Here is a 16829-nt window from a genome sequence, read left to right as displayed (position 1 = left end):
GTGTCCTTTGTACAGCAGAGATTTTCCATATCCTAACACAATAATAGTGAAATAAAGGTGTGAGGGGGTCAAAACAAAATTGGCCAGTAAGATGGAGGGTTAAGCACTTGCCACAAAAACCTGATGATCAGGATTCAATTACCAGAATGGAAAATAAAGGTGGAATAAGAGAAGTAACTCCACAAAGCTGTCCACCGACCTCCACATGCATACTGTAACAAGCTCACATTCACAGACACACACACACATACACACAAATTCATACACATGTACACACACATAGATACACATGTACATACATATACACACACATTCATATACATGTACACAGACACACACATATACACACATACATATACATGTACACACACACAAATACATTTTAAAAATAGCCTGGATGAGATGTCTGCCAGAACGGAGTTTTCTGGCCATAGTCCCCATGTCGTTCCCCACCCCCCAGCCCCTTTTAATAAGAGTCATGTTTTGTCTTTGTGAATTGTATGCTAAAAGCAGAGTGGAGCTGAGGGTGTCCAAAGTCTACCTTCATGTTCAACCACTCCCAACCCATGGGGCAATGACAATAAAATACCAAGGGAATCACAAGCAGACCCTTCTGGGATCCAAAGTTCAGAGATGAACCTTAGAGCTACAGCTACTTCCAATCTTTTTTATTCTTTTCTGTGTCTTCTTTCCAACAAGTATTAACTGAGTGCCCACTATGTACTGTTTGAGGCCCTGGGAAACAGACTTATAAACTGATGTGGGATTGGGGCGTTGTTTTTGTTTCTTGAGACAAGGTCTCACCATGAAACTCACTATGTAGACCAGGCTGGCCTAGAACTTCAGGGAGTCCTCTGCCTTCCTGGAACTAAGGCATGCACCACCATGACTGGCCATCAAACTGATGTTTTTGATTGTTGTATAAACATAAAACTTTCAAAGAATAAAAAGTACCAAATAAAAAATTAAAAGACTGGTGATTTTATTCTCCTGGCTCTTAAATCTAGCAAAATAAGCAAAAATGTTACATCTTATGGTGAAACATACAATAAAGAAAATAATACACTAGAAATGTGAGCTTTCTTGGTTCAACAAGATAACTCAGCAGACAATGGCAATTGTTTCCAAGAATGATGACCTGAGTTTAATCCCAGAACCTGAACAATGGAAGAACACACTTGACTTCCAGAAGTTGTCCTCTGACCTCTACATATGTGGTAGTGTGTGTGTGTGTGTGTGTGTTTGCGTGTGTGTGTGTGTTTGCGTGTGTGTGTGTGTGTGTGTGTGTGTGTGTGTGTGTGTTTGTGTTTGCAGCACAACTAAACAAACATTTTTTGACAGTTTCACTATGTAGCCACTATGTGGATAGTCTCAAGCTCAGAGATCCAACTACCTCTGTCCCCTTGCCCTGAGTGCTGGTATTAAAGTAATGCGTTACCATGCCAAGGATAATATGAGAGGGAGGGAGGAAGAGAGGGAGGGAGGGAGGAAGGAAGAAAGGAAGGAAGGAAGAAAGGAAGGAAGGAAGGAAGGAAGGAAGGAAGGAAGGAAGGAAGTCAGCCAGCCAAGCATAAATCCCAGCATTAGAAGGTAGAGGCAGGAGGATCAGAATTTGAAGGTCATCCTCCATGCTACATAAGAATTTGAGGCTAGCTCAGGCTATGTTAAGACTCTGTCAATCAATCAACCAACCAATGGAAAAAGAAGGAAGAATAGTGAGGGTATTCAAGGGTTTGTTGCCTGGTTGTAGGTGGGCAGCAGGTAGAAATATGAGACTTAATGTGAATACATTAATTGTACCTCAGTTCCAAACCCCCAACTACCAACTTATAAAGCACATTAGGCAATAAAGTTGCACTCTTGGGCCTTGCTTTAATGGTCCTTGCAAAAGGAAAACAATTCCAAGGTGCCTCAGAATTGCTAGAAAAACAAAGTAAGACCACAGAAGTAAAAGCCAGCCAGCATTAAAAGCATAGACTGACTGGGTGTGGTGGTTCTCACTTATAAACCCACACAATGAGTAGAAAGAGGAAGAGGAGGAGGAGGAGGAGAGTGTCTCAATGTCTCAATGGATAAGGGAATTACATAAGGATGGGTTCAGAGGCCGCAGAACCTATGTAAAAGCCAAACATGGTGACTGCCTATGATCTCAGCATTCAGGAAACAGAGATGAGATCCCTAAGGCAGACTCCAGATTCAGCAAGGAACCCCACTTTAGTAAAGAGCGATTGAGGAAAAAAAGAAAACATCAATTTTCCACTTTCACATTAGTGTGTGTGTGTGTGTGTGTGTGTGTGTGTGTGTGTGTTCAAGCATCCTCATATGTATGAACCCCCTCACATATGGACATGTCTAAGACATACATACATATGGGGCAAAAGCATTTTCAAAAGTGTGGTTAAGGAACCACTGAACCTGAGTTTTGTCTGGTAAGCTTGTAGTGATTGGGGATAGCTGATGTTGTATCTTTGTCTCAAAAGCCTTTTTGAATAAATAGCAGACCAATTTTTGTAACAGGAAGATTTTGGTGCTATTACCATCCTTTGGAACCAAGTCTCAGGATCAACACCCCTGAAAATTGGCTTGTGAGTGACCAGCTAGCTAAAACTAAGAGGGTACACCCTTGCATGAATGTTATTAGACTGAGATAATGAATCCTTTGTGTATATAGCTATTATTTTACTAATTAGTTAATGTACATGTGGTCACATAAGACAATGGTTTAACACTCAGGCCAGGAGTGGGAATGTGGTCTATGATCATGAACATTTGGGATAGAACAAGAAGTGGTGTTTGATGAGTGACAATTGAAAGAACAAGTCAGGCCCAACAAGGACCATAATACAAGTATAGTGGAGTAAAATTTTACTTTCCTTGCCCCATGCCATTCCATCCCCCAGATTTTTCCATTAGCACACAGCAGTAGCAGCCTCAAGTCCAAGCCCAGTATTTATCTTCCTTCCTGAAACAGCACTTACCCAACCCAAGTAAAGGCTCTAAGCAGAGGAAGGGATACACCCTGCTCAGTCATGCTGGATACCAAGCACGGCACATTCTGACACTATTTGAGACAGGAGAGTTTTGAGAGCTGGCTTTATTGTTCAGTCTTGCTGTATTGCTCAGGCTGTCCTCCTGGGTTCCTATGATCGTTTCCTCTTAGTCTCCTATGTAGCGAGGTGATAGGCACCTATCAAGGCACCCAGCTGAGGCTGCTGTTTTAACCTGGTCAATTTATTACTTTAAGTTCTTGTGGCACTGGAAATTGAACCCAGGACCTTGATCACACTAAATAAATGCTCTACTGTGGAGCTACGCCCTGAGGTCAACAACTTGGACATTCTAAAGTACTCTCTCCCAATCTAAAAGCTAGTCAACTCAAGATTAGTTATTTTTACCTTCTAAATAATGTAAAGACTGTGCTCACTTAGACCACCATCCCAAATGAAGATGTGCGATGACAGTATTTTATATGCTTTTGGTAGAGAGCAAGCAGCTAGACATCATGGGGCAACTTTGATACTGTTACTAGTATCAAGTTCTACCAAGTTCTGACAGCTTGTAGAAAGGCTTCTTTATAAAGCATACAAACAGCTTGTGGTGAGCAGAGGTACGTTAGGAATTTTGTGCCTTTAAGTACCAATGGCTGAATCTAGCCAATAGCTTTGCCCTCTGGCCCTGGAAGTCCTTAGAGCCAGGAAGCTGGCAGGCCGGTTCAGCTGCATCCTTATAGGTGCCAAGAGTTTAGAACCCAACACAGCTTACTAAATGAAGGAATTTTCTTGGGAGCTCATCTTAACTTCGGGAGTCAGGTGTAATGGTGCACCCCTTAAATCCCAGCATTACTTGGGAGGCAGAGGCAGACAGGTCCTATAAAATCAAGGCCAGCCAAGGCTACATAGCGAGACAGTGTCTAAAAAAGAAAGAAAAATACTGTGACTATTTCCAAAGCTCACAAATACGTTTTTAAGAAAGATAATTCTTAGATGGGCAGTAGTAGCATATACCTTTAATCCCAGCACTCGGGAGGCAGAAGTAGGCTGATCTGAGTTCAAGACCAGCCTGGTCTACAGAGCAAGTTCCAGGACAGCCAGGGCTACAAGGAAACCTTGTCTCAAATAACCAAAAAAGATTATTTTCATTTATGCATGCATGTTTATGTATGTGTATGTGTCTATGTTTATGTGCTCATGCACGCATACCTATTCATACATTGGAGGCCCAAAGAGGACACAGATCCCTCAGAGCTGGAATTACAGTCATATGCAACATGCTGGGATCCAAACTTGTGTTCATGATTATTCAATAAGTGCTCTTAGTTGGTGCTGTTCATGAGCACAATGAAGGCTAGAATGTGGTACTGTATTCGGTGACCTACTAAAAAAGAATTCTTTGAAGACAAACCTCAAGAAAGTGGGTTTTGCTCTGATGGGCCTGGCAGCCTGGAGCTAGTATGGTTAGCCCTACCATAAAATTCAACTTGAGTTTTCCTATCTCCCCATAACAGAAAAAAATGGTGAACAGGGTTTGGAGAATACCTAGATCATTACAACATCAACAACAGCACCTATATGTAACACACTGGCTTCAAGGATGAGAAAGTAAAGGGACAGATGCTTAGAACCATTGTTTTCCTTCTTTGGCACATAAGCTTCCTTTTTATTAAAAAGCAAGATTGGAATTAAGGAATATTCGATTTGGCTGAAGATACAGGGCTGTTAGGGATAACTAAGTAACAATAACTGAACCAGGTGATGGTACAGACCTATGATCCCAGCACATTAGCGGCTAAAGAAGGAGGAAGTTGCGTTTGGGATCAGCCTGGACTATATAATTGAGTCCTGTCTCACAGGGGGCAAAAAAATGTTGAAATGAATTAGCAGAAGATATCTGAACACCCACATCAGTGTTCTAGACAGAAAACCAGAAGGCAAAGAATATGCTGGCAGCACAATGGCTTGTGCCATTAGTACCCATTTGAAGACAAAGACCAAATCTCCAAGGAGGGGATGCTAGCCTCCTATGGCCTAATCTTTCAATCACCATTATCTCCAGGTACCTCTTTTTTTTTTTTTTACGAGACAGGGTTTCTCTGTATTAAACAATACAGAGGCTGTCGTTCCATTCAGGTACCTCTTCAATGACAGCAAACAACTAAAATGGTAACGACATGGTCAGTCCACATTTTGAAATACTCCCTGCTGTTAAGTTCCCTTCCAAGAGACAAGGCATGTTTCTCACAGGTGGTGAAACAGGTTACATTTGCTCTGCCCAGATGAGCTCTTGAAGAAATGAGATAATATTACCTGTTCTGTTTAAGCCCAGACACCCAAACACAAAGCAGAGAAGCAAGCTCTCCTGCCTTGAACTCTGCCTTTGCTGTGTGAGGGTGCACATGTTATATTGTTTCATCTTTTTTTTTTGGTTTTAAGAGACAGGGTTTCTCTGTATTGTTTTGGAGGCTATCGGTCCAGCCCAGCCTCGAACTCACAGAGATCCGCCTGCCTCTGCCTCCCGAGTGCTGGGATTAAAAGCATGCGCCACCACCGCCCGGTCTGTTTCATCTTTAATACACTTGGAGAACAGAAATCAGAACCAGCAAAGACAGCAAAGGCATCAGCACATTTATTGGGATTATTTACTAAATAATTCATACACACCCAACACCAACACATGGAAATGACATTAACCTTTAACATACAGCAAGGCTCAAAGTAAGGTCCTTCAAGAACCATAAAAGCTTCTTAGTACTGAATCTTAAATAAATGGAGTGACTAAACTAGCCAAGTCAGAGGTATCTCAACTCCAAAACTCAATATTGCCAACATGTTTTACTACTTAAAAAGCAAACAAAAAAGTACTCATAATTTAGAAATAAATGTGTTTTTTGGTTTATTTGCAAATGTCAGAGAAGTATTTGATGAAAAAAAACACCTAGTCCCCTCAAAACCCAAAGGGGGTTCTCGTAGTCATCAGTAAGAATATTTACATTCCCAGCTGACAGATTTCTTCACTAGCATGAACAGGAAGTCTCACAACAGTCTGTACCTTTACTTCATTTCATAGCTGTGTGATTAATCATCAACAAAGCCTCTCCTCTGCTGGGTTACAATACTCGACAAAAACTCACTACAAACCAAGAACCAGGACAGACTCAATGTCAGGTGTGGTGGCCAATCACTATTGTATAGTATACTACTGTATGGAGGGATACTTTGTTTTCTAATGACAAGTATGTTGAAATGTGTCTCATTAGTAAGTGAATTTTGTAAGACACACAGAAATGTATTATTTAAAAAATCTATTAACTTGTTCTCATTCTTCTCAATAAATTTAAATATAAAATCTAATTATACAAAGTCTACATTCTATTTAACCCTGTGTACCAAACAGTGTAAGTGCTCAAATGAGGAGCATTTAAAGAAAAGAAATCTATTAAGAACCCTAGCTACAGGGCTGAAGAGATGGCTCTCTCACAGCAAGTGAAGAACACTGGCTGCTCTCGCAGAGGACCTGGATTATTCCCAGCACCCACATGGCAGCTCACAACTTTCTGTACCTCTAGTGGCAGGGGATCCAACACCTTCTTCTGACTTTTGTGAGCATCAGGCAAGTACATGGCACACACATATACATACATACAAGCAAAACATTAGATACCACTCAGCTTTAGGGATAGATAGAACAAAGAAAAAAAAAGAAAACACATTTTTAATTTTTTAAAGAAAGAAAATCATTTGGACTCTCAGACTTTATTGAACAAAACAGGCAGGAAGGGAACCAGACATTTATAAGATATATTTATTATTTTTCTGACCAAAGTGCAATGATTTTTAAAATCTTTTAAAACAAGTAACGATGAAAAAAATGTATTCCAGAAAATAAAATACAAATGGGAATTTTAACCACTAGATTGCTTTTTCTAATTTATTCTCTGTATTTAGTCTAAGAAAGAAAACAAAAAATCCTTGAAGTGTTATTAAAACAAGAGCTGAATCATATTAACATAAACTAGCACATGCAGGTCAGGGGTCTCCTACTAGGGACTGTGTTAACATCAGTTTAATAATGACTAGCCCTATGTCACAGACCATAGGAACACAAGTCATTAGACCATTGCCCCAGAGTATGTCAGAAGAAAGTTGACAATCCTGTCATGCTCTGAAACCCCTGTTCCCTGACCTAAACCTTGAATGCAAGCCCTGTCATACAACTTTGCACAAGCTGTAACAAATCAATGCCTAAGTTTTAACTTTCAACAGAAAATGGTCAGTCATTTGATAAATACTAGAACATTGCTAGGAATCCATTTTATGAGTTTATTAACTCAACACCTTGTGCAAGAGTTGACTAGACATAAGGTTCCTTTAAATTTGGTCCACAGATTTACTTAACAGGCTGGAATCTTAAATGTGCAGCAAAAAGAAGTAGAATTCCCAAATCCTAACACATTGCAATTACAAAAGGAATATGCATGCATGCTAAAAAATTTTGCTCACAGAAGGCACAAACATAAAAGGGACAGTCTTTTAATACAAACAAGAACTAGCTGATACCCTCTTCATTTTGTGAGCACCATAATACCAAAGATGATTAAACCTGAATTCACTGTGTATTGTGACCATAAATTAAAAATAACACATAATTTGCCTTACTATATATTTCTAGACATTAATTGAGATGTAATTTTGAAAGATTAAAATTGCCTTAAAAGGGGGCTGTGATAGCAGCTATCAAAGCAATATTCAAGCATGATTTCAAAGATGGTTTTTCAGGGTTAGTTAGCCTTCTTTGTCAAAGATCTTCATAACTTCACCAAAAACCTATAAAGGAAAAATACAATTTTAAAAGCAGATATTGTTAAAAAAAAATACTGTGTGTCATGTGAGAGATCCTAGGTTCAATTTCCAACACCAAAATTAAAAATAAAACAAACTACACATAAAAGATTGTACACGTTCCTGTTAAAAAACATCAATTTTGTATTAATTTTAAACATAACTTCTTAATCTATTTCACTTTATCAATGACACAAATTAATCATATAAAAAAAGTGTGAACATGTTTTGTTAATGCTTTTCAGACAAAATGCACTTCTTGATGGGCTGCTAGTAGTCTGGTAAAATGTATACTCAAGTTGCTAATATCATTTTGACTCTAAAAGTCCAAGTCCTCTCACGTGCTGACTCAACCCTGTAGGAAGTGCCAATGGAAGAAATACTCAATGACCTGCTTTTTTGTCCCATGATTACAAGAGGAAGAAGACAGAGAGAATCAGGGAAAGAGAGAGCAGATGAACTCAGAAGTACTAAGGATACCTGCAGGCAGATGGTCACAGACACTAAGGTTTGAGCAGGACAGAGACCAGAGTCCTTGGAGCCCTGCAGCTCCAAAGCTGTGTGCTTTGGAAGAGAGAGTAGCTGGGGCCCTTCACTATGCTATGCCAGTTGTGCTACAGGCTTTAACGACAGACAAGATTCAAATCAGTGTATTGATAATACCTGCCTTCCACTGTTTGAGGAAAGAGGGTTGGAATTAATAAATCACCCACTTCTTGTTAAAAAAAAAAAGGTCTGAAGTTGTCAAACCCATTTTAGTCTTTTAAAAAAGAAAATAAAAATAAAAACAAACAATCAAACACCCAACTGACTTCACAGTTAGCCTCAAATGTTTCCCACCTACCCCATCAATCACAGTTTTATTTGCTGCAAAGGCAAGCCAGGTGCACTTACTTCATCAACAGACTTAGAAGCGTCTATTTTCTTGACTTTCCCCATTTCTTCATATAAGTCAATAATTGGTTTTGTTGACTGAAGATAAGTCTGAATTCTGCAAACAAAACATGTGTTTCAATACTACAGGTTATTTGTCCTCCCTCTTCCACATTATAGAAAGGCTGACAACAAAGGCTGATTCAAGTGTTTTCTCTCTTTAGATAAGCCACTGTGCCTATATAAGCATGATGCTCTTTTTCTGGACAAGAGGGAACAGGAAGTTAATCTGTCACTCGATTTCTATACCAGGACTAAGGTAGCTGAAGTAAAAACTGCCAAGTACCTCTTTTCCAAGCTCTCTCTGTTGTCATCACTCCTACCACTGCTTTTTCCCCTTTCAAGACATCGTTCAATACAGATCTAAAGAGAGACAGAAGTAAAAAGTTAAAACAACTCAAAAGAAAAATATTTTTGAAGAGACTAAAACAAAACAGAAAAATATTCTGCATTAAACTCAATGTGTCTAACTCATTAATCAACAGCAAAATCTTTTTTAAATTTAAACATGTGGTTCAATTTATATAAACTAGGTTAAATAAGTACAGATCATAAGAATTCATTCATGACTCAGTTTTTCCTGATGTATTTTTTTTTCGAACTGCAATAAAAAGAAGATCTGTGTGGGTATGGCTTCATCTCGGACATATTATTAACTCATTAGGTATGAATTACGTTCCTCAAACTTTGTACCATTTTTGCTTACTTTACAATAATTCCATAAATATCCAAGTATTTGAGTCAACATATTTGAATAAAGCATCTCTTGTTAATCGTGAATAAACATTCCTTAGTTATAAAGCTGTGGTAACATTCTAAAGTTAACTTTGAAGAGTAAGTGAAAACATATTTTTAAGAGTTGGGAGAAGAGAGCTACATTTTAAAACAACTCAAAGGCTGCGGTAAGTCTTTACCAGAGGCACATTTACAATTCAACCTAAGAATAGCCAACTTCCTTCAAGGCACTACTTCAGATTCAGACTGTTGGCATTAATTTAATGAAATTTACAGCATAGGGGTTGTCAAACAGAGTCAAGCTTTTTAACTAAATGGTTCTGAGAAATTTATTTACTCATTCAAAGGTATGTCTGGGTATGGTATTAGAAGTGTGTATGTGTAGGGGGGATGTATTCTTGTTATTTTCCATAATTTTTTTTTTTTTTTCGTTTTTCCAGTCAGGGTTTCTCTGTGTAACTTTGGAGTTTGTCCTGGAACTCACTCTGTAGGCCAGGCTAGTCTCGAATTCACACAGATCCGCCTGCCTCTGCCTCCCAAGTGCTGGGATTAAAGGCATGAGCCATCAACTCCTGGCTAAGTAATTTTATTCTTAGAAGATAAATTCTTCTTTAAAATAGTAGGTTTTTCCACCTTCCCAAAACTGTATCTTCTAGTAAACAACACACTGTTCCAAGTAGTATACACTTGAGCAGTGTTCCAGTTTCATTACTTGACATTACTCTCTATGCTTATTAAAACAAAAAGCCAACTTAACTCTGATATTGAAAATAAAGCAAGCCTTAGGATCACAAAGCTGCTAATGCCAATAGCCTTCAATATTCTATTAGTAAAACAGTGCTATTCTGCCCACCCAATCTATTTACTCACTAAATATGTATACTGCTTCCAACAAAAAATGTAAATTAAAAACAATCAGTTTTTCTCTAACAGCAGACCATCTATAGCTTGAAGCCCCTGTGGGCAGATGAAGATGTTCATTACCTCATTATTACAGTCAAAAAACAAAACAAAAGATACATCTGCCTTCCCATCCATGGTCTTGTTCCAACCTTGAAGGTTATCTTGATTCCTTGGAAATCCATCAATCAAGAATTTATTCTTCTGAGAATTGGCAGCCATTGTTTGGTCCATTTCCTAAAGAAAAAAGACTTAGGCTCAATACTGTATCACCAAATGACAATATCTTAAGCAGAATAGTGGGCACACTACTTGCTATTTGCTATTGTTCCCTAAGCCACCAGAGAGGAAGGTACACAGAGAAACAGACTAGACAGAAATGAGCCAACCTCTTGACATGGTTGCCTCAGATGGTGAGACTATAGGTATGTGCACCCCTATTCTCTCTCCCTCCCCTTCTGTAGTTTCCTTATCTTATGAAAGATATCCTATAGTGTACATGTTGACTGTCCTCTGAAGTTTCATGTATTTGTTAAAAGCTTGGTCTCCAGGGTGGCTCTACCAGAGTGGCCTCACAGATCATTGGGAATACATTTTTTTAAATTTCAAATCAGTTTGTCACCACATTTTTTTGTTTTTTGAAGCTTAGCGAGACACAGTTTTTGTTGTTAAGATTTGTTTATTTAGTTTATGTATATGAGTGCTCTATGCCAGAAGAGGGCATCAGATCCCACTATAGATGGCTGTGAGTCACCATGTGGTTGCTAGGAATTGAACTCAGGTCCTCTGGAAGAACAGCCAGTGCTCTTAACTGCTGAGCCATCTCTCCTGTCCTGGGAATATATTTCTAAAGGGGACTGTGGGATCCTGGACCTTTTCTTTTATCTCTTTGCTTCCTGGCCAAGAGGTAAGAAGCCTGCTTTACCGCATGCATCATTTCCATCTACCATCACTAAAGCAGGTTAAACCATGTTTCTACCTAACTAAAAGGTTAGTACAGTGATAGCTGATCAGCACAGTGTGTACTACATTCTCATGCAAATTACCACTAACCCAGAGCTTTGTATCTAGAGACCCTGTGTTGTCCTGTGTTTTGCTCTTTAAGCCATTGTATTGTAAGAGGTACAGGCAGGGACTCACTATGTAACTTGGGCTGGTCTCCAACTTGCAATCTTCCTGTCTTAGCCTCTCAAGAGCTAGGTATGCACCACCACCCACTGCTCAAAGTATGCTCCATCTATAGGAGCTGAATTCACTACACTTCAAATCTAATAGTTAGAAACTGGGAAAGCACTCTATTACTGAACAACATACCCAGTCTTCTTTTTACTTTATTTGTTTACTTTGAGACAAGGTCCCACTTAATTCTTCAAGTTGAAGTGAATGAGAGATCCCCTTACTAAGAGTTGGGTAGTTAATCCAACCAATAGCCAAGACTGGAAATAAAGAAACATCATACTTTAAATGACGCATTTAGCCTCTGGCATGACTTTGAAACATATAAGAATTTTAGGTAGAGGCCTGATAGAAATATATCTGGAACCTATAACAAAGGTTTATGCAGAGCTGTAGAGTTCAGCAGCATTGGCACAGTGGGTATGGTTTAAACAACCCAGCAAGGAATATATAAAATCAGAGCTGAAGAGAACCAAATTCTAAGAAGCATAGTGGTTTAGAAAACTTGCAAACGGGAGAATCAAGAGATGGAAAAACAGCAGTTCTTGAAGTAGGAAGAAAATGAACAGATGATGTTACAAGAAACAAATAGAATTAGTTTCAAAGAGACTTGTTTTGTTTTGTTTTTCAAGACAGGGTTTCCCTGGGTAACAGCCCTGGACTAGGCTGGCCTCAAACTCTCAGACACCTGCCTCTGCCTCCCAAATGCTAGGATTAAAGGCGTGCACCACCATGCTTGCTTAAAAGAGACATTTATTAAGAGTTAAAAGCTACAGAAAAAATAAAGACTAAAGCATTCCCTGGGCTACACAAGGAAGATCCCTGATAACATGCAAGAAGAGTTCTGCTTACAATCACAGCTGAAGTTGGAAGACTCCAAGTTCAAGGACTATAGATTGAATTCAAAGTCAACTGGGCAACCTGGTAAGAGTCTGCTCAAAGATAGCAAGTATAAAAAAGGCTGACGACACAGCTGAGTAATGATGCTTACCAAAGATACTCAAAGCCCTATACTCAATCTCCAGTATCACATACAAAAAAGAACAGTTTCAATGGAGATGTCGACTACCCTTTCATAATGCTACCACCTATAATGCAGAAGAAGGCATTACAGTCAGAAAACAGGACTGCAGATTTATTTACTCTGGAAGAGAAACTGGTTGCTCCAGGCTGAGGCAAGAGGCAGACTGTGTAAGAGTCGCTCTACACTCCAAGTGTCCCCAGTTACTCCAAGGATTCACTACTGGGATCCATTTATTGCTTCCTGTTCCCAACATTGCAATTCCATTTCACTGATTCTTTTATGTCAAAATAGCTGTTACTGACTGGCCTTAGGGATTTACAGCAAAGCATCACCAAAGTATATATTTTAGATCTCACAGTGAAAATGGCAAAAAAGGAGACTTCAAAACAGAATATCAACAATGAGAAAAACATAAGTGTGAGGCAGGGAAGGAAAGAACAAAGATTTCCAAGAAAAAAAGAGGAGGAAAGAGCAAGGCAATGAGAGAATAACCCCAAATGGAAGAGAATAATTTAATAATTGAATGCTGGGAAGACAGATCAAGTGCCTGTAATCCTAATAGGCAGATGCAGGAAGATCCTTGAAGATACGACTTCTGGGCCAGCCTAGGCTACATGAGACTGTCTCAAAAACAAAAAGTTCTGTGTGTCCCTTAAGCTGGACTACAGCTGGTCTTGGACCACAGCAAAGAATACTTGATACTGTCAAGTTCTTCACACTGAAAGCAGTTTCCATCTCTGCCATTTTCAAACACCACAACTACCTTCCATAATCAAGAAATTTAATATTCTGATTTTTTCATTATTCAAATGAAGGTAGATTTAGTTTCTTGTGTCCTTAGTGGTTCCAATAGGTTGATATTCCTGTTACTTACCCTCTTTAATAAGCTGATGGTTATCTCAACTGGCACAATCTTTCCTTCTTTAATGTACTTTTCAATAAGTTCACCATACTGTGAATCTGGATTATTCCTTTCATCACGAAGAAGCTCTCCAGCAGAAAGGTGTGTGTAGCCATATTTCTGAAACAAACAACATATAAAAATATCAGAAGTCATTCAATCCAGTGAAAGGATTACACAGTTTTATGTTAATTTCTATATTAAAATTTCTCTACAATAAAGTAGTTTTTGTTTATGGGGCAAATAAATACAAAAGAAAAACTTAAGAGATTTCATGTAGTCCAGTAGGTCTTACCCTTTCATAACCATGTTTGCACAATGAAATCATCACATTTATCTAACTAGTCAATGTACAGACATCTCACTATATTCCTTCACAAACACAATCAAAAGTTTAAATGAAGCCGGGCGTTGGTGGCGCACGCCTTTAATCCCAGCACTCGGGAGGCAGAGGCAGGCGGATCTCTGTGAGTTCGAGGCCAGCCTGGTCTACAAAGTGAGTTCCAGGACAGCCTCCAAAGCCACAGAGAAACCCTGTCTCAAAAAACCAAAAAAAAGGCCTTCGCCGCCGGCCGCCATGTCTTCAGGGGCGAGCGTCAGCGCCCTGCAGCGCCTGGTGGAGCAGCTCAAGCTGGAGGCCGGCGTGGAGAGGATCAAGGTCTCTCAGGCAGCCGCTGAGCTTCAGCAGTATTGCATGCAGAATGCCTGCAAGGATGCCCTGCTCCTTGGCGTTCCAGCTGGAAGCAATCCCTTCCGGGAGCCCAGGTCCTGTGCTTTACTGTGAAGACCGGGAAGAAGTTCGCTGGGGAAGCACATGGTGATGGGTGACTGCCACCACGTCCCAAGAAAACGGTTTTCAACAGCCAAGTCCCTTTCTCTGTTGCCTTGTCCTAGAGCCAAATTCTACAGAAATTTGTTTGTTTTAACCTCACTTCAAAATTTCCTAAGCTGCATCCCTTCCCTCACAGAACCTGTGATGGTCTGCCTGGGATATAGGCATGTTTTACTTACCCGGTGTTTGCAATTTAGGAAGGAAACGTTTATTTTCAAAAACTGAGTATTTGTAATTTTCCTAACATTTTTATACTCTAATAAAATTTGTTCATAAGAATTTACAATTACTAAATGAAGAAAAAGTATAAAATTGGGGGAATAATTGATATCCTGATATTTTTAAAGAAAACTGTTTCATGTTTTCATTCCATAGTGAGATACAGTCTTTCTTTGACAGTAGACTTTAGGAGACGCTCTTTAGCCAACGGAAAGAACTGATGTAGCATTAGGGTGCCCATCCTGAGGCTGGTTAGATCTTTCTTTAGCTCCCTTGGTTTACAATATATAATTGTATTTTTAGCTCTTAAAAATGTGCTTATGCCTTTAAAAAAGTTTAAAATATGACCTACATTCAGAACATTGCAATTGGTTAAAAACAAAATGAAAATATTACAACATAAAAGAATTAATGTCACAAGTATGTTATTGGGGTGATGTGCCTTTGATTTAATTGGGGATACTTTTAGAAGGAAAATTTGTGTTTATAATAATCTTTGAAGAACTTGGAAATAAAATTTTTGCTGAATTCATCATTTCCCATGGAAAAAAAAAAACAAAAAAAAAAGTTTAAATGTAAGAATGAAAAGTCAACATGTCTAAACTGAATTCATCTCCACTTTGACCAATGCCATTCTTCTGCCCCCTTCCTTTTCTCAGTAAATAGCTCATGACCACATATGCCAGGAGATGAGCTCTATTGACCACTTTATTGACCAAATATTTGATTTGGCTGAAGATACAGGGCTGTTAGGGATAACTAAGTAACAATAACTGAACCAGGTGATGGTACAGACTTATGATCCCAGCACATTAGCGGCTAAAGAAGGAGGAAGTTGTGTTTGGGATCAGCCTGGACTATATAATTGAGTCCTGTCTCACAGGGGGCAAAAAAAAAAAAAAAATGTTGAAATGAATTAGCAGAAGATATCTGAACACCCACATCAGTGTTCTAGACAGAAAACCAGAAGGCAAAGAATATGCTGGCAGCACAATGGCTTGTGCCATTAGTACCCATTTGAAGACAAAGACCAAAATCTCCAAGGAAGGGATGCTAGCCTCCTATGGCCTAATCTTTCAATCACCATTATCTCCAGGTACCTCTTCAATGACAGCAAACAACTAAAATGCTATCCGTCTCTTCAAATCCATTTTCTAACTTTGTACTCCTAAGTAGTCTCATTTATAAAATGGGAATACAGATACCTATTTTGTAAGCTTGTGGTCCTGGGTAAATAAGATAATGTACATAAATCACCTAATACATACTAGGGGATAAGAGCCATCAATTGCTTCCTTGCTATCATAATTACCGCGTGTGTGTGTGTGTGTGTGTGTGTGTGTGTGTGTGTGTGTGTGTGTGTTTAGGTTAAACATGCAAGTAGGTTAAACATGTGTACATCCATGTGTAGACTAGAGAGCAGGTTCCATCTACCTTGTTTTTTGGGACAGGGTCGTGGGTCTTTCACTGGCCTGGAACTTTCTATGTAAGCTAAGTTGTCAGGCCAGTGAGCCCAGGGATCTACTTGTCTCTACCTCTAGAGTGCTGGGATTACAATCACCCACCACTACACCCAGCTTTTTTACATGAGCCCTGGGGATCAAACTCATGTCTTCATGCTTGTACAGTAACCACTTTACACTGACTGTCTCCCCAGCCCAAGATACTTATCTTAAATAATTTTTTATATTATACAGTCTTATAAAGTGTTTTGATTAATAAGAATCACATATATGCCATGCTGTGGTGGCTCACACCTTTAATCACAGCACTCGGGAGGTAGAGACAGACGGATCTCTGAGTTGGAGTCCAGCCTGGTAGACAGAGCAAGTTCCAAAGCTACACAGAGAAACCCTCAAAAAAAAAAAAACCCAAAAAAAAACCAAATAAATTAATTAAATTAAAATCACACATACAATGGTGGTCCTGAAGCATTATAATGGAGCTAAAACTTCCTATCACCTAGTGACATCTAGGTTGTCACAATGTTGTAGCACAATATACACTCACTCATTGTGGTGATGCCAGCATAGATAACACTAATGTACTGCCAGCTATATAAAGCTATTGCACGTAGTTAGGAAGAGAACACAATACTTGATGGTAAATAACTGTATTACTTGCTTTTCTGTTTACTATACTTTTATTGTTATATTAGAGTATATACCTTTTAATTATGAAATAAAAAAATTCACTGAATAATAGTATGTCACGTTACTTGAGCATCAGACTCATAGATCTCATGCATTTCATGTTTACCTTCACTGCAGCAGG

The 16829-nt window shown here is 39.0% G+C and overlaps 2 protein-coding genes across 2 annotated transcripts in view; one reads left to right on the top strand and one right to left on the bottom strand.

The window, feature by feature from the left end:
• Positions 1–5600: 5600 nt before the first annotated feature.
• Positions 5601–16829, bottom strand: part of Cmpk1 (cytidine/uridine monophosphate kinase 1) — a 29377-nt gene continuing 18148 nt past the window's right edge. Inside the window, exons 2-6 of the mRNA XM_040756952.1 lie at positions 13478–13624; positions 10488–10640; positions 9055–9131; positions 8730–8826; positions 5601–7820 (exon numbers count right to left, since the gene is read on the bottom strand). Of these exons, the coding sequence (XP_040612886.1) occupies positions 7779–7820; positions 8730–8826; positions 9055–9131; positions 10488–10640; positions 13478–13624 (516 nt within the window). The 3' untranslated portion in view covers positions 5601–7778. The remainder of the gene's footprint in view (positions 7821–8729; positions 8827–9054; positions 9132–10487; positions 10641–13477; positions 13625–16829) is intronic.
• On the top strand, positions 14069–15087 carry LOC121143991 (guanine nucleotide-binding protein G(I)/G(S)/G(O) subunit gamma-10). Its single transcript, XM_040756953.1, has one exon. It carries the CDS (start codon positions 14082–14084, stop codon positions 14286–14288), a length of 207 nt encoding a protein of 68 aa, XP_040612887.1. The 5' UTR covers positions 14069–14081; the 3' UTR covers positions 14289–15087.

Source organism: Mesocricetus auratus, unplaced genomic scaffold (genome assembly GCF_017639785.1).
Source record: "Mesocricetus auratus isolate SY011 unplaced genomic scaffold, BCM_Maur_2.0 Super-Scaffold_100014, whole genome shotgun sequence".
Taxonomy (NCBI): domain Eukaryota; kingdom Metazoa; phylum Chordata; class Mammalia; order Rodentia; family Cricetidae; genus Mesocricetus; species Mesocricetus auratus.
This window is presented reverse-complemented; position numbering and strand designations above follow the sequence as displayed.

Bases quoted from the DNA above. Each gene is read 5' to 3' on its own strand.
- LOC121143991 (XM_040756953.1), top strand. From the start codon at position 14,082: ATGTCTTCAGGGGCGAGCGTCAGCGCCCTGCAGCGCCTGGTGGAGCAG.